Below are 26,633 nucleotides of genomic sequence, written 5' to 3' on the forward strand. Positions count from 1 at the left end.
ACATGTGTCTGCCATTCTTTGATTAGGGCATAATTCTACTTCCTGTGAGTGATTCTGCATGGGTCCTGGCTCTTCCTGCTGGAGTCTTGACTCTACATGTTAAGTCATTTTTTCCTTTTCCATAAGAGATGGCCCATGTTTGCAGGGGAATAGCTTTTTCATATACTTCCTGGTTAGTGAAGCTTGAGATTCTTGACTGTTTTTTACATTCAAACTGTTTGCTTTTTAGTCCAAGTGGATGGTGATTCTCCTAGTATTACTGTCTTAAAAATTCTGTGGGTTTTCTATGAATTTTACTGTGGCTTATTCCATTAGGCAAAAGTCACACATATGTCTATGAAACAGGTTCTTTTTTTGCCTGGGCTGCTTAAAAGTCTTCTGTGACCCATCACCTTAAAGAGTCTTAAACTCTTAGTTTATCCAAGATGGTCTATAAGGTACTGCCTTCAATCTTTTTGAAGTTATAGTAAAAGTCTTTTTTTTTTTTAAAAGAAATATTTATTTATTTTAGAGAGAGAGAGGGAGAGAGAGCGAGCAGACACATGAGTGGTGAAGGAGCAGAGGTAGAGGGAGAAAGAATCCTCATGCAGGCTCCCTGCTGAGTACAGAGCCTCATGTGGGCTTGATCTCACAACCCTGAGATCATGACCTGAGCTAAAGTAAAAAATTGGCTGTTTAACTAAATGAGCCACCCAGAGGCCTCAGTAAAAGTCTTTCATGTGACTTCCCTCAGACCATATTTTACTAGAGACATCTTGAATTTGATATTGGTCGTAAGGCTATTTTTACTTTGAGAAACTTTTGTTAGGGTTGAGATTTGGGAATGAGAAATAGTTTTGTTTTGGAATCAAGTCATGGCTCCTTTGTATTTCCTCTAAATTTTGGTTAAAAACTCAAGTGGTCCTCTTTTCTTCTATCTATCTGTACCTTGTTACCGAGGCTAAAAGAAACCAGTTGGCACTTTTAAGCATTCATACTGGAAAACACCTTTTCTAGATCCACCTTTTGTGTTTTTCATGTCTCAGTCGGGGACAGTTTTGACTGAAATTGGTACCACTATGTAACAGAGGTCTTTCCTACAGCCTTCAACCACAACTTCCTCACAGAGCTGCTAGCCTTCACCTAACAAGTCTATCTGAGCTCTCTGGCTTCACTGCCCGTCCTAATAGAAATGCGCCAAATTTCTGTTCAGCCTCTCTGTGGTTGTGTAACACAACTAGGCGCCAGCATAGTGGCTTCAAACAGTCCTTGTTATTTTCACATACTTTTGTGGGTCAGGAATATGAGTATATAACTCTATAACTGGATATTGTCTGGGGCTGCTAAGCCTGGAACGTCTACCTCCAGGATGACTTCTGCATGCCCAAGTCTGCAGGTGAGGTGCTCCTTTACCTCAGTTTCCTTCCATGCAGTGTCTCATCTTCCACAGCTTCTTTTTGTGGCTTTGGCATCTTAGCATGCTGCTTGTGGGGGTGTGGCCCTCTGTACATGGTAGCTGGTTTCTAAGAGGGAGCTTGGCAGGAAGAGTGGGAGTTCTCAGAGGCAGAGAGGGTGTTCCAGGCTGGTTAAGGGCTAGGACCTAGAAATGGCACAGTCTCACTCCTACCATCTTCCAGTTACTAAAGCAGTTGGAGAGGGCTCACCCAGACCCAGAAGAATAGAGAAACACACTCTAGCTATTGATAAGGTAGTGGCAAGATCCCTTCCAGAGGAATATATGGAGGGCAAGTGTGCTCTGTAGCAGGGATACAATTTCACATTTCCCCAAAGGATAACCAATTGGACCAGAACTCCTTATTGAAGAGTCCACACCTTCTCATTGATCTGTAATGTCTTTTGTATCATAAGTCAGGGTTCTGAAGAAATGGGTGTGTTATTTTAGATTGTCTGTCTAGGCCCATCATTTTCACCTGGGAGCCATTTTGCAGGGGACAATGTCTGGGAATATTTTTGGTGGTCACCCTTGAGAGGCTGTGCTGTTAGCATCCAGTGGCTGGACACCAGGGAGGCTGCCAGCAGGTAGGCACTGCACAAGACAGCTCCCCACAACAGAATTATCCAGCCTCAATTGTCAGTAATGCTGATGCTGACCATCTGCGGTCAGTGCCATCAGTGCTGCCCTACTGTATTATCTGAATGAGACTTGATGGCTGGAAGGGCAAGTTTCTCATTTCGTTTTTCTTCTTTAAGAATGTCTCGATTGTTGGGCGCCTGGGTGGCTCAGTGGGTTAAGCCGCTGCCTTCGGCTCAGGTCATGATCTCAGGGTGCTGGAATCGAGTCCCGCATCGGGCTCTCTGCTCGGCGGGGAGCCTGCTTCCCTCTCTATCTCTGCCTGCCTCTCTGCCTACTTGTGATCTCTCTGTCAAATAAATAAATAAAATCTTTAAAAAAAAAAAAAAAGAATGTCTCGATTGTTTTTGGCCTCTTGCATTTCCATGTAAATTTTTTAATCAGTTTATCATATTTCATAGAAAATTTTTATATTTTGATTAGAATTTCTTTGTAAGTATATATCTTCATGAGGAATAGTGATGTTGACATTTTACCATTGAATATGGATATTGAATCTTATTACTTACCAACATGATGTGTCTTTCTATTGATTTACTTCATTAATGTCTTTCAATAAATTTTTATAATGTCCTTATTAAAAGGTTGGCGTATCTTTTGTGCAAGATGGTTTGTTCTCTTGGCCAGTAAGTTGTGAGGCTTTTAGTAAGTTGCTTTCCTCTTTTGGGACCTCATTTTCCTAAGTAAAAAATGTGACGTTTGGGTGAGATCATCTCTGACAGGCTTTGAAGCCTGAGATCACATGATTAAAGTGTTAAAATGACACGTGAAACTTTTAGTGCACACAGTAAAAGTAGTCCATTAGGGGGAGCTCTTCTACATTTCATCTCTGGCTGGGCGGCTGTAAAGCTCCCACCCTGGCCAGCGATGACTGCACATGTGACAGAGACCTCCTCTTCCCAGGGTGATGGAAGAACGTGGCTCCCTGGTATCTCTTCAGTCAGAGTTCTCTGCATAAGAACTTCTGTTTTGGTTTTGCAAAGTATTACTTGTTTCTGGGTTTTGGGGATACAGGAAGCACATTTTGAACCCAGGAGGCTGTTGTATAGGTCATCCAATGTAATTCCTTTATTTGACAAATGAACCAACTTTGACTTAGAGACACTGTTACAGACTATTCATGAGAGAATTAGGGCTGGAACTTAGGTCAGATTTTCACATTTTAGTTGAAGGGGTTGGGAGGGTTAACTGTGGTATCAGTAGTGGGCTGGGGGTAGGGATGGTGTTGAATTTTTAAAGAACTGACAGATGGGTGACCTGTGATTTCCCTGGATGCATTATATGCGTATGTGAATGTGGGAGTGTGTGTGTGTACCCAAGTGTGTGCATATGTGCTGTACTTTCGTTGACAGTAGGACTTCCATTGTAATTACTAGCTTCTCATAGATAGGATTGGACTTTTGTAAGCCAGTCTTTGCTTAAGAGGTAGAGTAACTGACTGGCTTTAGTGATTTATTTAATTTGTATTTTGGAATTTTTTGGAAATACCTGCCTTGGCAACCTGATTAAAAAAATTAATCTGTCTTTCATTTTATTTGTCTTTAACTCGACTTAATGATTTCATTTTTTTCTCACTGACTTTTCAAATAAAGTGGAATTACTGGATATTCTTTTAGAGAAGATGAAACTGGACTTTTTTCTCATTAGCCATCCTTTTTCAAGTCTATTGTGACTATTTTTGAAATGTACCTCCATAGTGCTTATTATATGTGATTCTCCTGATTCACCTCAATACAAACTTTTTGGGTAAACTGTAGACATTTAAAAAATTCTTTTTTTTTCTGTATGTATTTAAAAATAAGATATTTATCATTTATTTGGATTATTTTTCCTGTGGGTATTATGGATAAGATTTTAAAACTTTATTTTGGCTTAAATAAATAAAAAAGTAAACTTCCTATTGGCTTCCATGTTAACATTAAGAAGGAGAGTTCTTGTGTTACTTTTTCAAGGCAGTGCAATCTATCTTTTTCTAACCGAAAAAGATCCTCTGAGGAAAATGTTTGTTTAACTACCTTCTGTTGTTCTTTACCAGGTATAGTCTAGACTAGTTTAAAGATTAGATTGTATTTAGGCTTCTGTGTTAGTCCAAGGAGTGATGGTACCAATGTCTTGGAGAGATAAGGCAGAGAAGGGTACAAAAGGCAGAAGGAGGACATTGGGCACCTTCTAACCTCCTTCAAGATCAAGTCTTCCATCTCACTGTGAAGTGTTCCATATTCAAGGATAAGAGGATTGTATTTGAAATCAATGTAAAAATGAATAATAGGGGGGCGCCTGGGTGATTCAGTGGGTTAAGGCCTCTGCTTTCAGTTCAGGTCATGATCTCAGGGTCGAGCCCCACATCGGGCTCTCTGCTCAGCAGGGAGCCTGCTTCCCCTCCTCTCTCTGCCTGTCTCTCTGCCTACTTGTGATCTCTCTCTGTCAAATAAATAAATAAAATCTTTAAAAAAATGAATAATAGGCTAAAATATTTTTGTGCCAATATACTCTTTCTCAGCAAGTGTCACTGAGGATTAGTCTGTCCATAATTTCTCTTTGCATATGTACCATTTATAAATTTTGGAGAATTGTGAGACGGTAAATATTTTGAGCTTGGTGAAAGAAATGGCTTGCCCTAGCAGCTGTTAAGAACATCTTTAATCATGAAAATCATTTGATAAGAGAATATATTTCTATTTCTTTATTTCATAATGTATCACATGTTTGGTTCCTGTTTTTCTTCATAAATGTTTATCTGATACGGGTAATGAATGAACATTGGAAAAACTCATATGTTGGGTACAGTGAGCCACATGTGATAATTTGATTGAGCATGACCTCATTTATTATCTGAGGTTTGAAATTATTATATAAATTCCCAAGGATACAAGAAATGGGAACTATTGTTAAAATATCTGTGTCTCCCATTGACTACAATAATAGAGATTTCTTTCTTGGTTTTTAGATTTCCTCCTTCCTCACCCCTAAAACCATATCCAAAGAAGCCTACATGCCAAAAGGATGTTATTAAATTTCCGGAATGGAATGACCCCCCACCAAGCACTTCACAAGAGAACATCCCAGTGAGGCCAGTTGTGATGGTAAGTGTGTTACTAAAAGCTGGGCACGGAGGTGGGGGTGGAGCAGGTTGGTGATTGTAATGGTGGCAGCTGAGGGCAGGGCTAACAGCCTCCAGATGTGGGAAATGGTCTGTGAACCATCAGTCTTAGTCTACTTCTTTCTGTGAACTATGGTCCCAACGTGCTTTAAAACAGTATCTTACATGTTAATAGCTGAGAGAACAGTAAGAAGGAAAGATTAGCTGTTAGACTTTTTCTCTCTTTACTGCTAACATTTTGACTGAAAACATGGTAGGTATTTTTTGTAGGTTCAGACCAAGCAGGTTTCTGTGGCAACTCCCTTATGATCTCCTTTTCTCCTGTGTTCTAGAAGTTACTCTTCTCCCTCTTTGTATCTTCCCGAATTTTGTTCTAACTCTTACTAGTTGAGAGTGGGAATGTTAGGGTGTGAAGTATTTTGGAATGACCCCTAATAATGAACAAAGATAGATTCTGCTAGTTTGGGGAAACCTAAGCTTATTGTAGAATAAAGTAAATTTGGGGGGTACTTTTTCCTTAAAATAGTACCAGTAGCAGACTACATGATTGAAACAATGCTAGAAAATAAAATACAGAAAGAAACTTTCATATGGCAGTTTTTAAGAATTGTACCCACACGAATATTTTAAATTAATTTAGTTTGATAGATGTCCAATTCAGACTTTCTTTGCAAAGACGTGATGTAAACATTTTTAGGCAATTTAATTAAAAGAAAAAGCAACTTTTTTTTTTCCTAAAGAGATTGTATTCTCAGTTTGAAGAAAATAATAGTTAAGAAGCTTGGACTTGGGGCACCTGGGTGGCTCAGTGGGTTAAAGCCTCTGCCTTCAGCTCAGGTCATGATCCCAGGGTTCTGGGATCGAGCCCTGCATTGGGCTCTCTGCTTGGCGTGGACCCTGCTTACCCCTCTCTGTCTCTGCCTGCCTCTCTGCCTACTTGTGATCTCTGTCTGTCAAATAAATAAATAAAATCTTAAAAAAATAAAAGAAGAAGCAGCAACAGCAGCTTAGGCTTTGGGGAACCTGGGTGGCTCAGTCGGTTAAGCATCTGCCTTCAGCTCAAGTCATGATCTCAGGGCCCTGGGATCAACCCCTACGTTGGGCTCCCTGCTTAGTGGAGGGTCTGCTTCTCCCTCTCCCTCTGCTCCTCCCTGCCCAGCTCATGCTTACTCTCTCTCTCTCTCTCTCTCTCTCAAATAAATAAAAGTAAAAAAAAAAAAAAAAAAAAAAAAAAAAAAGAATCAGGTTTTTTCAAAGATAATTCAAGGAAAAGCGTGGCAATAGTGACAGAAATAGGGACTCTATAAGGGCTTGCAGGTTTGCAGGATGGCAATGAATTTAGTTCTAATTATGTTTGGTGATAAATATGGCCTGTATTAAATGGAGGTATTTCATAGGCAGATGGTGATATGATCCTGGAACGTAAAGGTGAGATCATATTTGGAAGTCATTAATTTATTCATTAATAAATATTAAGTGTCTGTTGTGTACCATGCATTGTGTTAGCTCCACAGATACAGGTTTTGTTTGTTTGTTTGTTTGTTTCTCACAGATACAGTTTTAACACTAAAAAGGCATAGTCTAGTGAAACATACAATATGAAAATAGAGAATGAGGAAACAAAGTGGAACTACTTCGGGTATTTAAAGACTTTTAATTCATTCCTATTGAGGAATTCTTAAGGTCTTGTTGATAGTTCCTGTCCCAGAGAAAGTTAAAATGTAAGCTCCATGAGATCAGGTACATTTTTTTTTGAACATTTGCATTTATTTTATTTATTTTTTTTACTTACTTTTATTAGCATATAATGTATTATTTGCCCCAGGGGTAGGTCTGTGAATCATCAGGTTGAACATTTACATTTATTTATTTTTTTTTTTTTAAAGATTTTATTTATTTATTTGACAGAGAGAGATCACAAGTAGGCAGAGAGGCAGGCAGAGAGAGAGAGAGGAGGAAGCAGGCTCCCCGCTGAGCAGAGAGCCCGATGCGGGACTCGATCCCAGCACCCTGAGATCATGACCTGAGCCGAAGGCAGCGGCTTAACCCACTGAGCCACCCAGGCGCCCCGAACATTTACATTTAAACATCTAACCTGACCCCATTGGTAGTTTTTATTCAACAGACCTTTTTTCTTTATAAGGTCATCTAGTGTTGTTTGTACAAGAGATAAAATCCTATATTAAAATAATATGTATTTATGACGCCTGGGTGGCTCAGTTGGTTGGACGACTGCCTTCGGCTCAGGTCATGATCCTGGAGTCCCGGGATCGAGTCCCGCATTGGACTCCCAGCTCCATGGGGAGTCTGCTTCTCTCTCTGACCTTCTCCTCTCTCACCTTCTCACTCTCTCTCTCTCAAGTAAATAAAAAAATAAAAATCTTTAAAAAAAAATATGTATTTATGTCATAAGTATAGTAACTTCCCTTTTGTATTACACCTGGTTCTATGAAATTGTAATATTCCTGCTATCATCTATAGAACCAAGTACTCATTAGCACATTTTAATGCTGCAATGACAATAACTTGTATCTTCTGTTTTCATTTTCTTTTCTCATTTTCCAGGAGCCCTGAAGTGGGTATACCAGTGTCCTAGATTGATCAGCCATTTTCTCTTAAAGCTTATAATTTCCCTCGTCATCTGTACCTGTGTTTCTTTTGATGCTTGTATCTTGTACTTCCCTCTTAAATGAAGTAGGAGAGGTTTGCCCTCTCTGCTTATTGTAATTCCAGCAAAATTTTGGCTGCTGCTTCTTGAGCAATGTCCAAAGGAAAATTGGGCAGGGCAGGATCTCTTTCCCCATTTGTGCCTTGATGTGGGTTTTAGAATGGTGAGGTTCATAGTCAATAAAGGAACAGTTCATCTTTCTTAAAGAACTTCAGCTTGTCATTTGTTTTCTTCTATTTTATTTTCCCTGTTTCTATTTTTGCCTCCTCTTTGCTTGCTGGTTTTTGTTTTTGTTTTATCCTGTTTTTTCCTCTTGCTTTGCCATTGTTTTATTATTTTATTTTTTTACTTGTATAAAGCAAAAAAATAATAATAATAATAAAAGTCCTTTTTTGCTGAGGGCAGTACAGTGTGAAAAATAAGATATGGACTCTGGCTACATTAATGGGTTTGGATCTTGAATCCTCCATTTACTAAATATTAGAGCTTGTTTCTCTGTTTTGTTCATTGTGTTTGTGTCTCAGTTTTCTTAATGGTGAACTTAATGGTGAAAAATGTCATTATTTTCTTAGTGATAATAGTACCTCTGGGGTAGGCTTGTTGTGAGAATCAGGTGAGTTTATAACTATAAAGCACTTGGAATGGTGGCTGGCACACAGGTATTCACTAACTATTCATTACTGTTGCTGTTATTCATTTATTTAATAAAATTGTTTTCAGGCAGAAACAAAGGAAAATAAATTACTTATGATATCCAGAGAGAATTAATATTAACATTTTTGTGGTGTGTCCTTTTTTCCATACAAACGTTTAACACAAAAATGAGATCATGTAGAGCTTTTCATAACCTGTGTTTTCACTTAGAACACTGTGCTTAGCTTATTTTTTCATGAGATTAGACATTTGACATTATATTTAATATCTGCATCTTGTCCAACATGAAAGTAATATATTTTATTTGTCCAGTCCTTTACTGTTAAATATATACTGTGTTTCCAGTTTTTCAGGAGACAATGTAATAAGCAGTATCTTTAGAGATAAATAGTTGAATATATCCATGGTATTTCTTTTTTTGTTGTTTTTTAAAGATTTTATTTATTTATTTACTGAAAGAGAGAGAGAGAGTGGGAGCATGAGGGGAGAAGAGTAGAGGGAGCGGGAAAGAGAATCTTAAGCAGACTCTGAGCCCAGCTCGGAGCCCGATGTAGGGCTCAATCTCACAACCCTGAGATCATGACCTGAGCCAAAACCAAGAGTTGGACACTTAATGGACTGAGCCACCCAGGTGCCCTCATGGTACTTCTTTAAGATAACTTTTAGAAGTAGGTTTGGTAGGCAAATGCAACAGTTTATATGCCTGCCTTCACAAATGAACACCTAAATTAGTTATTTAAAAAAATTCACGCCTGGGTGGCTCAGTGGGTTAAGACCTCTGCCTTCGGCTAGGGTCATGGTCCCAGGGTTCTGGGATCGAGCCCCGCGTCGGGCTCTCTGCTCAGCAGGGAGCCTGCTTCCCCTGCTCTCTCTGCCTGCCTCTCTGCCTCCTTGTGATCTCTGTGTGTCGAATAAATAAAATCTTTAAAAAAAAAAAATTCACAAATCCTCATGGTCTTCAACTTTCTTTTGTAATTCAGTAATTCTCTAAAAACAAAATCACAAAACAACTTTCTGGCTCTGTTTTTCCAAGTTTATAAGAATTTTCCATAATGATACTTTTGTAAAAACACTATTACAGAAAATCTTTGTAAATGATTGTGCTGTGGAGCTCTTGTTTTTTCCTGCCTTCTGCTGTTGCCTAAGATCTGGGGGTGGCTCTTCAACTTTGTACTTATTTGATCTTTGATTCTAAAAAATAGAGAATTTTTGAAAGTAATAGACTTTAAGTTTGTTTTAAACAATCACTCTATTTGAACAGTGTGTAAATATGGATAGGTATTTGACTTAATTCTGATGTTTATTTCATAGCTACATCATTGATTAGTTGGAATTCCCATAGGGAAAAAATTGTCAATGTCATGCTTATTGCCATCGTTCTTTTGTAATTTATGAATACTCATTTATAATGTGACCTGATCCTTAAGAGTTATATTTCACTTCTCTGTAGTCCATGCAAAGAAAGTTTGTTCATATTTCTAGTTATTATTTTAAATCGAATTAAAAAAAAACAAGTCAAAGAAATTTCTGGTAAAATCATACCACGATCTATTGAAATATTTGCCCTCTTTCTTTATTTCTACCCTCCCCCCAATTAGAACTCAGAGATGTGGTTCAAGCGTCACAGTATTGCCATTGGAGAGGTGCCAGCTTGCCGTCTCGTCTACCGCAGACAGCTGACAGAGGCCAACGTAGAAGAGATATGGAAGTCTATGACATTAGCATAGTATGTGCATTTGATGTTAATGAGAATTTTCAGTATTGTCTGTATTGCTTCTCTGTTACTCTCTGCATATTTAAATTTCTGAAACTATGTTTTAAAATCTTTGTATTAGGGTCGCCTGGGTGGCTCAGTCATTTAGTGTCTGCCTTCAGCTCAGGTCATGATCCAAGGATCGATCCCCACATCAGGCTCCCTGCTTGTCAGTAAGCCTGCTTCTCTCTCTTTCACTCCCCCTGCTTGTGTTCCTTCTCTCACTGTGTCTCTGTCAAATGAATAAATAAAATCTTTTAAAAGCATAAATAAATAAAAAATAAAATCTTTGTATTATTTGTAGCGATGCTGCTTAGCCAACATAATTTAACTGAATTCTGGAAATTTTCTATTGTCATTTATATAATAGTTAAGAATAGAAATTTAAAAGTTCTTGAACTTTCTAGTAACCCTGAAGTTTGATGTTTAATGAAGCACAATGGTAAATTTGGTCTTCTAGATATTTGTTATACTATAGGTAACAAAGTAAATGATGTCATAAAGCAAGTTTTATTCCCCCTTCACAAACATACTAGTAGCAATTTCTCATTCCTGAATAAGCTGGTTTTTGTTTTTTTAATTTCTATACTTATGAAATAATTTTCTTGGCATTGAAGGTGTTATGTTATTAAATTAGTGGAGCAATCTGTTAATGATCAAAGGATCTTTTAAATTTTTTTCATCATATTAAATTTCTAGCTTTTTTGCCAAAGATTGGATAAAATGCATGAAAATGACACATTTTAAAGATTGATCTTTTATATGCCAGGTTTTTGGGTAATATTAATTTTTTTTATTTTTTAAATTAATTAATTTTTAAAAAGATTTTATTTATTTATTAAGCAGGCAGAGAGGCAGGCAGAGAGAGAGGGGGAAGCAGGCTCCCCGCCGAGCAAGGAGCCTGACGTGGGGCTCAATCCAGGACCCTGGATTGAGATTGAGCCAGGACCCTGGATTGAGCCGAAGGCAGAGGCTTACACCCATGAGCCACCCAGGCACCCCTGGGTAATATTAATTTTTTAAGAAAAGTAATTAATTTAATTATGTATATTTCCAGTTTACAGAAAGTCCTTGGCCTGGATTCTTTGGAAGAAGTCTTAGACATTAAACTGGTTAACTCCAAGTTCATCATCCATAATGTGTATAGTGTGAGCAAGCAGGGAGTTGTCATCCTTGATGACAAGTCAAGTAAGTACATAAAAACTATTCTGGTCCCATTTGACCCACTATGTTGGCTGCACAGGTCCATCCGCTTCTTTATTGACCCTTCCTAAACCCTCAATAATTATACCCCCTCATTATGTATAGCCTTGTCTCACTATCTCTTGCCTTTTAAATAATTGTGTGGATTAAGGAAGTGTTGAGGAAAGGTGAACATCCAGGAGTCAAAGCCTCAGCACAATCCATCTGGAGGCTAGTTCAATGTTAGCCACACTGGACATTAATTAGTTTTGTATTCACAGAAAAATCCCTGAATAGTAAGTTTAAGACCTGAGTGCTTGAGTCAGTTTGTGACTGACTGGATCTTGGAAATTGATTTTAGGTTTCAAGTGGGTCTGATTGATTTTCGGTTCTCACTGACCTTTTCTTTTCTTTTTTTTTTTTAAAGATTTTATTTATTATTTATTTGACAGAGAGAAATCACAAGTAGTCAGAGAGGCAGGCATAGAGAGAGAGAGAGAGGGAAGCAGGCTCCCTGCTGAGCAGAGAGCCCGATGCGGGACTTGATCCCAGGACCCTGAGATCATGACCTGAGCCGAAGGCAGCGGCTTAACCCACTGAGCCACCCAGGCGCCCCTGACCTTTTCATTATGGTGTCTCTGTGGTAGATTTTCTGGGACAGTCTTGATTTATGTCATTTTTTTTCTTGTTAATAAAGGTAGCCCTTTAAATGCTGAAGGTGCTTTAATTTTTTAATACCTTTTCTTCCAAGCTAGTTTACAAGTCAGGAAAAAAAGACATTTAGCAGTTGCCTATCCTGGTTTTTTTTTTTTAATTTGGAAAAACAAGGATACAGTACCTGTAGTGGGCCAGAATCCCCAAGCTGATTTTAAAGCTTTCTTCTCTTGAACTGGGGAGGGGTCAGAATTGGATGGATTTTTTGGAATGGTTCTTTTTACTTCCAACCTTTGATTCTCGGAATAGCTGGAACTAGAATGACATTTGGATGGGGGAAGATGGTACAGTACTTTTAGGTTTTTATAAATTGCTATTAAATTTAGGGCTGGAGGCTCCTGGGCAGCAAGACAGAACTCTACCTGAAGGAGCCTGCACAGCTGTGAAAGGGAAAAAGGTTTTTCTAGGTCCCGATTCCTGACAGTAGCAGAATGTGTCTTCGAAACTTGAAACACCTCCTCTTTTATGTAGCCTCTATATTGGGAATGGAGGATCCAAGCAAACAGAAATAAATTTATGACTTTGTGAGTTGTCAGGTAAATATCAACCTATACAATTAAATTACATAGAATGATGGGGATATTTCCTTTGAAATACATCTAAAATTCTTCCACATTCTTTGAGTAGAGCAAACATTAATGCTTTTGCCTACTAGTTAGATGATCGGTCATCTTTTGTCTTAGCAAGTTCTTAGAAAGAAGAGCACTTCCACAAGCCTCAGGTTCATTAGAGTTTTAATACAGTTCGACCAGTGTCTTTGCAGTTTTTCACAGAGTGAAGGAAATGGAGAAGTAGAAGCATGAGTGCAGGGCCATCTCATCAGATGTCTGCGTCAGGACCAGGAGGGAAGGAACTCAGGAAAAAGGCTCAGCTGGGATTTTTTGTAGCAATGTTAAAAGTTATTATTTTAAGGCTGCCCCAAAACTAATAGCCTGTATTAGTCTGTCAGTGAAAATTCCTTGCCTAAAACATTTTGAAAATTGAAACATGCAAAATGATACTTATATTGAACAATGGACATAGAGAGTTTACCCCTTTTTGGGGGGGGGTTGGTGAACTGAATTCACAAATATAGTTGGTAACTTATATTTTTTACTTTTTGTCTTTTCCTTCTTTAATTCTTAGGGTATCTGGTTAGTTTGTTTCTTCAGAATAAACTATCAAATTCCTGCTTTTCACCAAAGCTTTAAAAGGTGCATCTTGTCCTTTGCGAAATTTACAGGCATGATCTGTACAAGTCCATGTTGTGACACTGCTCCTAGGAAAACTTTCCAGTGCTTAAACATGCCATTCTTTTAATAGGTGATGTGCAATTTATGATTGGCAGATATGTTCATATTATTTGGGCAGGTTATACATTCTTATGATTCTGTGTACGTATATAATTCCTTGAGTTATATGTAGTGAATCAGATAATCTTTTTATTTTCATTTCTCTGCAGAAGAGCTTCCTCATTGGGTACTGTCAGCTATGAAGTGTTTGGCAAATTGTAAGTACTAATTATCCCCTGTTTTATAAGATTAACAGAAAATAGTGTCCTGAATTAAAAAATATTTTTGTTCAATGGCCTGAACATTGATTTCATACCTGTGAGGCTGACAGTTAATTATTTTGGGACCAGTGTGCTTTTAGTGAATTTGTGACTTGGTGAAAGGGCTGAGTTACAGAACATTTTTGAAGGAATGTTGTTCTTCTCTTTTCTGGTGAATATAATCCCACGACGGATAAAATCCGTACTGTCTTCTGTTTCATCACAGTGAAGAAAAATTAGTTATATTGAATATAATATTGTACAGATAGCTGCCTGTTGACAATTTATACATTTTTATTTTTAAAACCTCTTTAAAAAAAAATTTCTAAAATATATTCTCAATTATACTCTGTATTTACATCTCAGTGTTCTCAGCAGATCCTATCTACTATCTACTATTGACACAGTCTACTATTGACATAAGATGTTTCAGAAGACTAGGCTGATTGATAAGCAGGGTGGTTTGGAAGGAGAAGAACTTTCATGTGGAGAAACAAGGGATATTTCAGTTATTGGATGTAAGACGGGGCCTGAATTGTGGTGGTCCTTTGAGGATTTGCACAGGCTTCCACAGTCCCTTTCATGGGCATAGATAATCACTTCACTAGATATCATAGGCACTGTAAAGAATGTGTATTATAGTATCTCACTAACACTGCCATTTTTCTGGGTATTTTTTTTTTTTTAAGATTTTTATTTATTTATTGAGAGAGAGGTAGTGAGAGAGAGCATGAGCAAGGAGAAATTAGAGGGAGAAGCAGACTCCCCATGGAGCTGGGAGCCCGATGCGGGACTAGATCCCAGGACTCCGGGATCATGACCTGAGCCAAAGGCAGTTGTCCAACCAACTGAGCCACCCAGGCGTCCCTTCTGGGTATTTTTTAAAAGGTTTAACCCAAAGAAGGGATTCTAATAGTAAATGGCTTACCAAAAGCAAGGGATTTCAATAAGAATAATTCCAGTTATTTTGGCTGCTGACTAATAATGGTGATATTTGGTCTATGGGGTCTTTAAGCCTTACAGATGGCCTCAGAAAGGAACCTTTTGGGTAGGCTAGCATGTATATATATAAGTGTAATAAAATTTTGAATTTGTAGACTCTGAATGATTTGTCTGGTGTTAGTTTTGTCTGATTATAGAATGAAATTAAGGTAACTATGCAGTTTATTTTAGGTAATCTCAGTCATAGTATATGGACAATGTTTATATACTATCATTTTAAATATGAAAACCAATTATTAGCTTGTGTGAAGCCTAAAGTTTTCTGTGTTTAACTATTAAATTTTCATTGGTTTTTGCTTAATATTTTGGAAACTCTAAGATGTGGAGTGGTTCAGGTTGGGAGAATGCTTTTTATTCTTCCTGCTCAACTATTTGAAGTAAATTAAATTTAAATTATATCTTTGGCCAGAGTTGGCAATGATGAAATAGAAGGTATAAATGCAAAGTTAAAGTACCCTTTTCTGAATTCCTGGCAAACCAAGGATTTGGAAGTTGATCAGCTGGGAAAGAATAGAGGAAACTGGTAACAAATCTAGGCTACAATATGTTCTGTAATGCATATGAAGACGTGGTTGTGATATAGATTTTTCAGTGATGATCAAAATGTAGTGAAGAGTACAATTTTTCCCTCAAGGGAGTAGTAAACATAAAGCCACAAAAACTTCTGAAAGAAGAGTAGACTAACTGGAATTACTCAACAATGGAGGGGGAAGATGTAAAGAGCAACTTCACAATGTTCTCTGCATGTGTGAGGTGTCTTGTGTTAGGTGGAAGTTCTCAGGAACAGGGACATGGTTCACGGGAATTGAGTGCAGTGCTTTGCAGGTAGTTGGCATATCCATAAAAATGCTTGTTTGTGTGTCAAAGGAAAAAAAAAGGTGACCAAAGGGCAAGCACGTCTTTTTTTTTTTTTTAAAGATTATTTATTTATTTATTTGACAGAGATCACAAGTAGGCAGAGAGGCAGGCAGAGAGAGAGGAGGAAGCAGGCTCCCTGCTGAGCAGAGAGCCCGATGCGGGACTCGATCCCAGGACCCCGAGATCATGACCTGAGCCGAAGGCAGCGGCTTTACCCACTGAGCCACCCAGGTGCCCCAAAGCACGTCTTTTTGAATAGTTTTGTGACGTTATTAAGTTTTCCAAATTCTCATTGGCCTCCCAAATTTACTTGAGTCTTTCAAAGTCATGACTTGTTCCTTGTCGTTCTTATCCTTATTGAGGCAAGTTTCCCATTAAAGTAATCTAATAGTGGACAACAGAAAGGATAGGCTGGCTGATTTACAGGATATTTTGAAGGCCTCTGCCTCCTTTTCTGCAAATTTGCTACTCTCCTTTTTCTCACAGGCCCATTGGTAGACCAATATACACATAGGTCTGGGTACTTTCATTGTTGGCCGGCCTCATGGTTGGCCACAGAATGATGGACTGATAGTAAATATAAAAACAGGTTAACTGTGTTTTTCTTCTTTGTGCATGTAGATTATAAGGATTCAATAAAGAAAAGAAAAAAAAAACCAGATACAGGCAACACTTCTATGCATGTTTTTAACAAGAATGATGAAATGTTCATAAAGGGACACTGCTTACACACTGCTCACAACCGCTTACCATCAATCGCTTACTTATCTGGGAGGGAGTAATTCAAGACAATGTGGATTGCTTGCTGAGTCATACCAAGCTAATGATTTTAATTGACTAAGCTTGGGGTATTTCAGAGGAGGAAGCAAGCAAGAATGGTGGCTCTGTTGGCTGCTAAGTTAACATGGTACCACAGATAGGTCTTTTGTTATTTTCATTTTAGTCAATCAAATTGAGTTATTTCATAAGAAGTATACAGAATATTGAAAGGTAAGAGGGTTTTTAAGGAGACCAACAAAAAGCCATTTTCATGTGGTTCCGTTGGCCTTGAAATACAAAGGCCCAGAATGTTTAACTGGTTTTTTTGGTTTGATCCTTTATCTTTAGTTGGAGTGATTCTGAAGGAAGGGTTTCTTTCAACTTTATTGGTTTATCTTTTGTTTCCCTGAGAATAGAGATCTGTTTGGTTCCAGTTGTTTAGTCTTGTGTTCTGTGGGCCCAGAACTGACCAGTGCACTTGCATTCCTTTCTTCCATGCTGTCATGGAAGTTGAGAGGACTGGCCAAATTGCTCTTCATGAAGCTGCTTGCCATTTCCCTCAAGGCATGGGCAGATCTGGTTTGTCTCTCCACTTGGTAATGTAAATCTGTGGTCTGTGCATGGTTTCTTGGAGGTGTTTGCTGCCATTTCTATAGAGTGCTATGCATTAGAGCTATGCATTCTTGTTCTTCTTAGAACAAGAAGAGTTTTTCTTTGGTCCCAGATACAACAGAATCTTTGCCTTGCTTCTGCTCAGTGTATGGCTGGGACCACATTGTTCCAGGCATCTTATAGTTACTGCAACTTTGGAATATGCCCTGCTTGATACACTAGCTTTTGAAGGTTGGCTGGAGATCAGATAGTGAGTTTTATAGTTAGAATGAATTATAGGACATAATGTTAAAATCATCTTTTTTGAATATCTTTAAGAAAAAGAGTAAGTTTTTATTAGTCTGAAGTAGTTTAGTTCAAGGTAGAATTTGATTAACTCAGCTCTGACTCTAGGATTTCACAATACAACAATGATAAAATAATGAAAAATTTTTCAAATTGCCATATAACTTGCTATTGCATATGTGAGCTAATTATCATCTTGACCAACTGTGTAAAGACTAGGAAAATGAATATTTCACAGAAAATAATCATCATCTACATTGAACAAAAATTTCTTTCAGAAGGACAGAAAGAGTGGGTTTCTGTTAAAATGCAAGTAAGCCATGATTTTCCTCATTGTTTTATAATTATCATTTAGACATAAAGAATATTTGTGTAAGCAAATGTATAATGTCAACTTAGATAATGCTAATTTCCCCCAACTTATCTGATCTTGGTATCTGTACACACCATACATATGCATAGAGACTAATTTTTTGACGTGGTCATCCCATTAACGTTTCTCTCTCTCTCTCTCTCTTTTTCTAATAGGGCCTAATTGTTCAGATTTGAAGCAGCCTATGTATTTAGGATTTGAAAAAGATGTCTTTAAAACCATAGCAGATTACTATGGTCACTTGAAAGAGCCTCTACTTACATTTCATCTTTTTGATGCCTTTGTCAGTGTATTAGGTAAGTTGGAATACAATGAACATGTGTCTGTGTTATTGACATTGAATCATTTCATTTTTCTGTCTTGAGACTTCCATTAGTCAAACCTCCATAGCATATTTGTTTTTGTTTTAAAGATTTTATTCCTTGGGACACCTGGGTGGCTCAGCGGGTTAAGTCTTTGCCTTCAGCTCAGGTCATGATCTCAGGGTCCTGGGATCGAGCCTCATCAGGCCCCCCTCTCAGCAGGGAGCCTGCCTTCTTGCCCCCGCCCCCTGCCCACCTCTCTGCCTGTGAAATAAGTAAATAAAAAATCTTAAAAAAAAAGATTTTATTCATTTATTTGAGAGAGAGACAGAGACAGAAAGTGCGAGAGAGAGAGAGAGCAATCATGAATGGGGTGAGGGTTAGAAGGAGAAGCAGGCTCTTTGCTGAGGTGGGAGCCTGATAACGACAACGGACGATGATGACGAGGAGGGATGGATGGATGTGGAGCTCCATCCCTGGACCCTGGGATCATGACCTGAGCTGAACACAGATGCTTAACTGACTGAGCCACCCAGGAGCCCCTCCATAGCATTTTTGAGATAAAAACTGATGGGGTGTTTGCCTGGTTGCAGTCCTACTCTATGAAGGAGGAAAAGAAAATGGTTGAGCTCTGTCAGGAAACTCACAGCAAGGGCCAATAGTTTTTACTTCTTAAGAAAGAGTAATATACTGTTGTCATTTTTAAACAAAAAAGTACAACTTCTGTGGTAGAGAAGAATGTAAATTTGACATTTACTGTTCAGAGTAAATCTACTACTCTGGATATGCCTTCATGAACAGTCAAGTTATGGGAAATGTATTTTCATTTAGAAAGCTAATTTCCTTTCATAGAAGGGACAGGTTTTTGTAGGACTATTTGTTATTTGTGACATGACAAATGAATATGGTAACTTTATCATTCTCTGAAATGTGTTCCTATTCTTCACATAGATCTATACTTCAGAATTTATAGTATCAAAAAAGCAGGGTAGAAAGGAAAAACAATCCACATTATTGCTATAGGTCTTTTTTATATTATTCCTTTCTTGTTGGATATCAGATTTTCCTGTTGCTATTGTGATTGTTCAATAAATATTATTGCATTATTGTCAAACTATTTTAATGACCATATCATTGTATCAGTATCATGCTCTGTTATGTAAATTTATGAGCGGTTGCATACTCTTTTTCCTGAGTACTGTGGGGTTTAGCCATCTTTCCCTTCCCTTCTCTTCCCTTTCTCCTCTTCCCATCTTATTTTCTTCTTAAAAGTATGGTTGCTACCATAGTATCCTTATAAAATATTTGAATAATGTACCTGATCTTACAGTACTTTAAATTTTAAGATTCTGTAGGTTTTCTGATAAGGAACAAAACACAACAAACTCTAAACCATGTGCATAAGAATGAGTGTTTTTAAAGAGAGATTAATATTGGGAACAGATGAAACGATTAGGCCTGTTACTGGAGTTTGAGACCACTGGTCGTCTTGGTATTTTGTGTTCAACCAAAGAGGATCGAGGGCTTCTGTCCTTTTGAACATCATGTCTAATGACAAATGCTTGCTGCTCTTTAATATGCAAATGGACTCACTGAACCAATTCTCATTTTAGCCACTTACTACCATCATGCCACTGGTAAAATAAGAATTCTAAGAACTGTATTTTTTAAATTTATTTATTTATTTTGGAGACAGAGTGAGAGACAGTGTGCGAGTAGGGCGGAGGGTCAGGAGAGGAGAGTGTGTCTTAAGAAGACTCTGCGCTGAGCTCAGAGCCTGATGTGGGGCTTGATCACACAATCCTGAGATCATGACCTGAGCTGAAACCAAGATTTGAACACTTAACCACTGAATGACCCAAGTGACCCTAAAGACTGGATTAAAAATTATTTCTTAGGTTTTCATCTCATTTTCCATTTTCATAATGTTCTATGGTAAAAATGATTTGGTTTGGAAACCCAAGTACTTGGAACGTTTTTTAGAAAATAAATTCCTATTTGAATCAGTTGTGTTCATGACATTACTGGTCCGTTATGCCACCATTGTCCATTTTGATCTCAGCTAGGAATTAAAGCTGATTATTTCCAAGTTGATACCAGAATTGGCCACCCTCTAAAATATTACTTATACAGGGTTTAGAGAAAGATGGACAGAATGGAGAATTTATGGCAGTTTGGTATCAGTAAGAATAATGTGTATAGATTGTCAAAGTGTATTAACCTTCCCTGATGCAGTCCTTCTCAAGTGAACATGTATAAGATAGTCTCCACTGAAAACCATTTATTTTAAATCCTATTTAGTCAAAGAAGAAGCAGAAATGTTCTATTTTTCTCCTAGATTATCATAACTTGATCACTATATGATTAACAAAAATCATCTGGTATAGCAATCCTGTTAAAGTCTGTGGTAAAAGGTAATCTGTATATGGGTGTGTACAAGCCAGACACATAGGTTGAATCTCAGTGGGGTTGACTCATTTCTTCAAACCTTTTGACTTACTTGGATTACAGTAGAATGCTACTAGATAAGTAAGTAATAAAGTAGATAATCAGTCTACTTTGTATAGAAGCTAAAAATTCTACAGCACTTTCAGTGGAAATGACTTTTAGTTTAATAATTGGATTTTTTGAGGTTTATTCCTTTACTTCTAGAATGAGATAAACCAGCCTGATGCAAAACCTGTGACCTTGAGAGCCATTAGTCACTGATAGTGAAGCAAAACATCTGAGAGTTCTTACAGGAAAAAAAAAATATTTTTGAACTAAAATGATTTCATTTGGGTCAGCAGTTTGACCTAACAACATGACTGTATAGTAATTCATCTTCATTTCCAAAATGGCAGTTTCTTTCTTTCTTTTTTTTTTTTTTTTAAGATTTTATTTACTTATTTGACAGACAGAGATCACAGTAGGCAGAGAGGCAGGCAGAGAGAGAAGGGGGGAAGCAGGCTCCCTGCTGAGCAGAGAGCCCGATTCGGAGCTCGATCCCAGGACTCTGAGATCATGACCCGAGCTGAAGGCAGAGGCTTAACCCACTGAGCCACCCAGGCGCCCCCAAAATGGCAGTTTCTTATTAAGACCAGAATTTGTCTGACTCTTAAATGGGGTGAATGAGGTCTAGCATCCTTCACTCACACTCCACATATACCCTGGAACCCAGTGAGCTGTGTAGCCTGCCATAATTTGCCATATCGAGGAAAAAGGGAGACAGAGGAAGCACAGAAGGACGGGGGATGGTGTTAGGACAGTTGGGTGACTTGTGGGTTGATTAATGTTAAAATCTGAAGTCCTGCATTAGTGATCTCTGCACCAAAGGAGTATCTGTCTCTGATTGATAGATACATCTGGTTTGACCTTTGTATTTTAAAAAGAAAACTTAATTAATTTGCAAACTTGAAAAACAGGAAACTTACCTAAGAATTTATGACTCTTTGAAGAGAAAAACTGGCATATCTCGCAGTTCTGCTCTTGAATTTTCCTGGGCACAGACAGCTGCGTCTCTGTAGCTAGAGCCACCACTAGAAGGAGCAAGTGTTCCAGAGACGTGAACTCCGATTTGCAACCTCACCGATGCTTGCCACTGCTTCTCAGACTCTCAAGCCCAGTTCCCAATGACTCCCTTTGCTCATTTATTCCTTTTTTCTGCTCCTGCAGGCAGTTGGGCTTCTGGCTCCTGGTTTATTTGTGAGGTGGCTGCAAAATGGAGTACCTCTTTGCTGTTTCCTACTTCGTAAATGTGTAGTTTAGAAAATGCCAGAATTGAAATTCACCAGGTTGATTGTACACTGGAATATCCAACTGAATAGTTGTGATCTTCTGTGTTTTTTAATTTGGAAAATCTTATAAGGATAGATTTTCCATTCTTTGGTTCTTTTGTCTAATGACTTCTTGGAGATCTTCTGGAGACTCGTGCCATCTATGCCTTATTACCTTTGCTCTTATGTTCTTCACATTATCTCAAGGTCCTCATCCCACTGTAATTCTTAAGGGAAAACAATCCCCCCCCCCCCCCACCAAGAGTTCCTAGTTGGTGTGCTTGACCAGACAGAGGGCTCTTGTCCATGTTAGTGCAAGGTTCTTTCTGGTGGTACTCTCTGCTCTCAGATCCCAGGGTTTATGGCTGGAGCTTTTAAGATATAGATAGCCAAGTTAAGGATGTTGAATCACCTCCAAATAAAATGATTGCTGTTATATCAAGGTTGTCAGAGTAAAGTGGGGTTAGGTACCCCTTAATGATGGAAATTTAGGGAAATTCTAGATATTCCTTGGCTATAACAAAATACCTAAGCTAGTTATAAATATACTAGTAATCACTAGAATAACTGAAAAAACTTTTGGGGAAAAATATGAAGACCATTCTCATACCATTCATCAGGATAAATTCCAGCTGAATTAGAGAATTAAATGTAAAAAATGCAAATCTAAAATACAGTTGATATTTATCTGCTGTTGGGTGGGTGAAACATTTTCTCAGCATAAAAGCAAAGAAGTCATAAAAATGCTATAGCAGTTTGGAACTCTTAATGTAGGAAAGGGCATCATCTTGTACGTGGGTGAATCTGTGCCTACTTTTAAGCAATTCACAAAGGCTACTTGTTTGCCTTTTCTTCAAAGCCTCTGGAGAAGTAGTCCCTCTTGCTATGTCTTTCTTTAGGCGGGGAGTCCTTGCCAACTGTTCTGTAGTCTGAATTCTTTTGCCTTAGTATAAACCTTTCCTTTTTATATCTCTTCTTATTGAAAATGAAACAGGACCCCCCCCCCCCCAACTTTGGTTGTTCGAAAGCTACCAATGAACCTTCTCGAGTCCTTGAGTCTCTTATTCACTGGCGGAACAGACATGGTCTCATTGGCCTTTGAAGAAAATCTGGGCCCTCTTAAAAGTCTTATTTGAAGCTCCCACAAGGGATAGCTTATTGATAACATTACATATCTTAGTGGAAACATCAGGCAGGTCTACTTTGCAAAAAATAAAAATTTGTGTTTGGGGTGATTTCAGAGTGGAAATCTGATGTAATCATTGGAGAATGGGAAGGACAGTGACAAAGGTAGGGGTCCCACAAAGCACTGAGAACTCTCACTTGTCATGTGGTCTTCATGGCTGAGGTGTCACTTAATATCTAATAATACAGAACATTATTTTAGTTGTGTTTATTTTTATCATAAGGAATAGCTGGGTTTCTTTGAGTATTTGATTATTTACTCACTTATCCTCCTTCAATACAGCTAAATAATGGAGTGTTTCCCTGATGGAAAAAAGTCTTACAAGTGAATTATGTAAGTTCTTTGGTGGATTGTTTATTATTTTTTCATTATTTTATTCTTATTTCACCAATGGAAACATCACAAAACTCCAGTAACTTGGTTTGTTGACCTAAGTGTACCCACTTCGATGAGTCACTCCACCTTTTGAGACCCTGGTTTTCTCATTGATAAATGGCAGTAATGCCTGTCATGCTTCTAGATTTCAAAATGTGAAACCTAATGCAATGGGTTACACTTATTTACCTACTAAGTTTCATTCTTTTGTTTCAAAAAAATATAGAAAATTGGACCAATGTATAAATTAAGATAGGGCAATCATATGTTGCTATCTGGCCATGTCTTCTCTCAGACGATAGCAAGATTTTTTTTATGTGAAACTACTTGTGATAGACCTTTATAATCTGTAATTGGGGTAAGGACTCGTATATCATTCTGAAATGCGAGAAACAAGTTACTTCATTACAGAATGTCCTTGTCATTTTCTTGAAAAGGAAGACTCAGTATTTTTATGATGATGTTGAGATTATAGAAATAATGAGAGACAAAAAGTTATTGTTAGCTTTTATTGAGCAAAATGAAATTAATCCAAAGAATAAAATATTAACCACATTGAAACTCTTTGGTTATAAAATGAGAGAGAATGTTAATGTCCTTCAGAAGTTCTTAAAACCTAAAACACCCCCCATGAATCTAAAAAACTGCAAGAAGCTCTTTAAAATCAGCCATAGTTTTTGATCTTGAAGAATCCAAAGGTACTTGTTGAAGATGTGTTTGAGTTCAACAGTAGACTGGCACGTGTTAATTTATTTTTTATTTTTTTAGAAAATTTTATTTATTTATTTGACAGAGAGAGAGGGAGAGGACAAGCAAGGAGAGTGGGAGAGGGAGAAGCAGGCTCCCTGCTGAACAGGGTGCCTGAGGCAGGCTGGATCCAAAGACCCTGGGATCATGACCTGACATGAAAACAACCAGCTGCTTAACTGAGCTACCGAGGTGCCCAAGGAGGCCTTCTTTGTTATCATTTGTAATTTAAAGCTAAGTTCTCTTGCAGTCATTTTTCCCAGGTTCTACAACATGCTTTCATCAGTAAGCTTTTACCAAAAGAAAAAGAAAAGATTAGGTAATGGTCAGCAATGAGAAAGAAGTTAGGAAACAGAAACAGAGAAGTCAGATTAAACTATTTTTGAGAATCTAAGTATTCCTATATGTGTTTGAACTGAGGAAAGCATTATGTAGCATTCCAAGATTCAAAAGCAGATCTAGAAGTGAGTCCTGCTTTGACATTTCAACAGATTGAAAAATAACATCCTTGGGACTGGATGCCAAGGACTGAAGTATTACAAGCACATCAAACCTCAACCTTTTCCCCATACACCTTCCTTTTGATCATATTCATACCGCTTCATGGAGCACCAGTGTGCTAAGGATCTTTGCTCCTTACCTTCATCATGGGTCTGTCTCCCGCGCTCAGACCCAGGATTTCTGTCTGGCTCTAGTTCTGTATTCCTGGATATTTGTTCTATAAGAGCCTTGGTTTAAACTCAGTAGTTTAGCCACTGTTTCAGAAGTTGTATTTTAGATATGAATTCTATGTAGCAGGACAGTATTAAACAAAGAAAAAGACAGAATAGTGTACAAATATTGGAGTACATTGTATATAGTAAGAGTAGGTAATTTTATACACTTTTTTGTTTTAGTTAAATACCTATGTATTTTAAAAAAAATACCTATGTATTTGTACATATATTGTGATGTAACATATGTATTTTAATTTTAGTTGTAGTAAGAAAATTTTGAAAAGAACACTGCTCTAAATTTCATCTCTATATAACATGGTGATTATGAGGGTTTAATAACTGAGAAGGTCTCTCAAAGTATACTGCTCAAATATTATTATTAATTTTAGTTCATTGTCAAAGATGCTTATACTACCAATGGTTTGTACTTTACACTTAGTTAAAACCTTTTTTACCTATGGATCGTATTTTCTAGAGTTACATTCAGTTTTTCATTCCTTTGTGTGGTGCAATTAGCATTTTCAAGTGGTTTAGAAGTTTCTTCAGGGATACACTGCATTGTATTTTTACTTAATGAGAGAGAAATGAGGAATGGTTATCACCTGGCTTTCATTTTGAACTCTCAAGGAAATGGTTTTATGGACCCTCTTTGATATAAAGGAGCTAGTTTCAGATATCACTATGTTGCGAAATTCTCTATTCTTTTTACTCTCTAATCCTTGCCCCCCAGTTGAAAAATGCAGAGTGGTATTCTATTCCACTATCTACCTGTTCAATATTTGTGCATATTCTTTGAGCCAACCTTTCTTCTTGTAGGAATTTATCCTTAGGAAATAATTGGCACATGGACAAAGCGGGTCATAGCATGGTATTTAGGTGTGCATGCCCCTGGTGTGTGCAGGCTCACATCACACTCTGCCACTAAATAGCTGTGTGACTTGGGCAAGTGACCTCATCTCTTTAAGCCTCACTTTCTTTTTCTGTAAGTGGGAATAATGATTATTATCTCCCTTACACAGTTGTTAGAAGGATTAAACGAGACAGTATTTGGGATTTAGAACACTGTTCAGTGCATAGTAAAATGCTGAATAAATGTTAACTATTTTCTTCATCATAGAAATTAGTTTTCTTATTATAAATGTTAGCTGCTATTATGATAATTTTTTATTCATTCTAATTTTTAATGGTGGAAATATAAACTCCAAAAATCACTATCAAATAAAATTCTTTTCTGTAGTGGAAGATCTTGTCCTCAAGTGTTACAGTATTTTGTGAAATTCGTATGCTTTTACGTGTAGTAGAACTATTCACTGTCATCAAGATTAATGGCATGGAAGCGCTGCATATCACTACATTCTACAAAGAAAGATTTTGTTTTATTTTTAATCTATTTTTATTTGGCACATATAATGATGTGATAAATGGGAACAGTTTAATGTCTTTGGGACTAGATTCTTCCCCTTGTCTATAGTATCTATGTTTCTAATACTAAGGGAATTCTAGGTGTACTACTTTTTATGCTATTGCCTCTTTAAACATTCAAAAATATTTAAAAATAATTTAAAAATATTAAAAAGAATAATAAAGTAGTCCCCTGCCAGTTTCCCAGTATTCTACTGATTAATATTTTTGTGAGTACAAGTTGTAACTTTGATATGGTTGAGAAATGCTGTTAGTTTATGTCTGCTTTATTCCGTAGGTTCAGTGTTTTTTTAAAATATAGGTTTACTTAATGACTACCTAGGGCTTTAAGGCTTTTTCCCCAGGCTCCAGGAAATTTTGCCGGTTATATTACTTATGATATAACACAAAGACACTAGAGGGCTGCTAGATAAACTTTTTTAAACATAATCCAAAATTAAAACTTTTTTATTTAGGACTTATGTAGTAACCAAGAAAAATACATCTGTACATGTTAATAAAGGATATGGACTATGGTATTAATTTAAAAGTGTAATGTTTTAAAGAACAATTGATAATTGCTGACCAT

General features: G+C 37.4%; 1 protein-coding gene across 3 annotated transcripts in view; it reads left to right on the forward strand.

Annotated features, from left to right (window-relative positions):
* Window positions 1-26,633, forward strand: part of DEPDC1B (DEP domain containing 1B) — an 82,886-nt gene that overhangs the window by 33,735 nt on the left and 22,518 nt on the right. For all 3 annotated transcript variants that reach the window (XM_032336179.1, XM_032336177.1, XM_032336178.1), the window contains exons 3-7: window positions 5,019-5,154; window positions 10,092-10,219; window positions 11,304-11,434; window positions 13,584-13,631; window positions 17,718-17,858. In XM_032336179.1, coding sequence (XP_032192070.1) covers window positions 5,019-5,154; window positions 10,092-10,219; window positions 11,304-11,434; window positions 13,584-13,631; window positions 17,718-17,858 — 584 coding nt within the window. The remainder of the gene's footprint in view (window positions 1-5,018; window positions 5,155-10,091; window positions 10,220-11,303; window positions 11,435-13,583; window positions 13,632-17,717; window positions 17,859-26,633) is intronic.

This window comes from Mustela erminea, chromosome 3 (genome assembly GCF_009829155.1).
Source record: "Mustela erminea isolate mMusErm1 chromosome 3, mMusErm1.Pri, whole genome shotgun sequence".
NCBI classification, from domain to species: domain Eukaryota; kingdom Metazoa; phylum Chordata; class Mammalia; order Carnivora; family Mustelidae; genus Mustela; species Mustela erminea.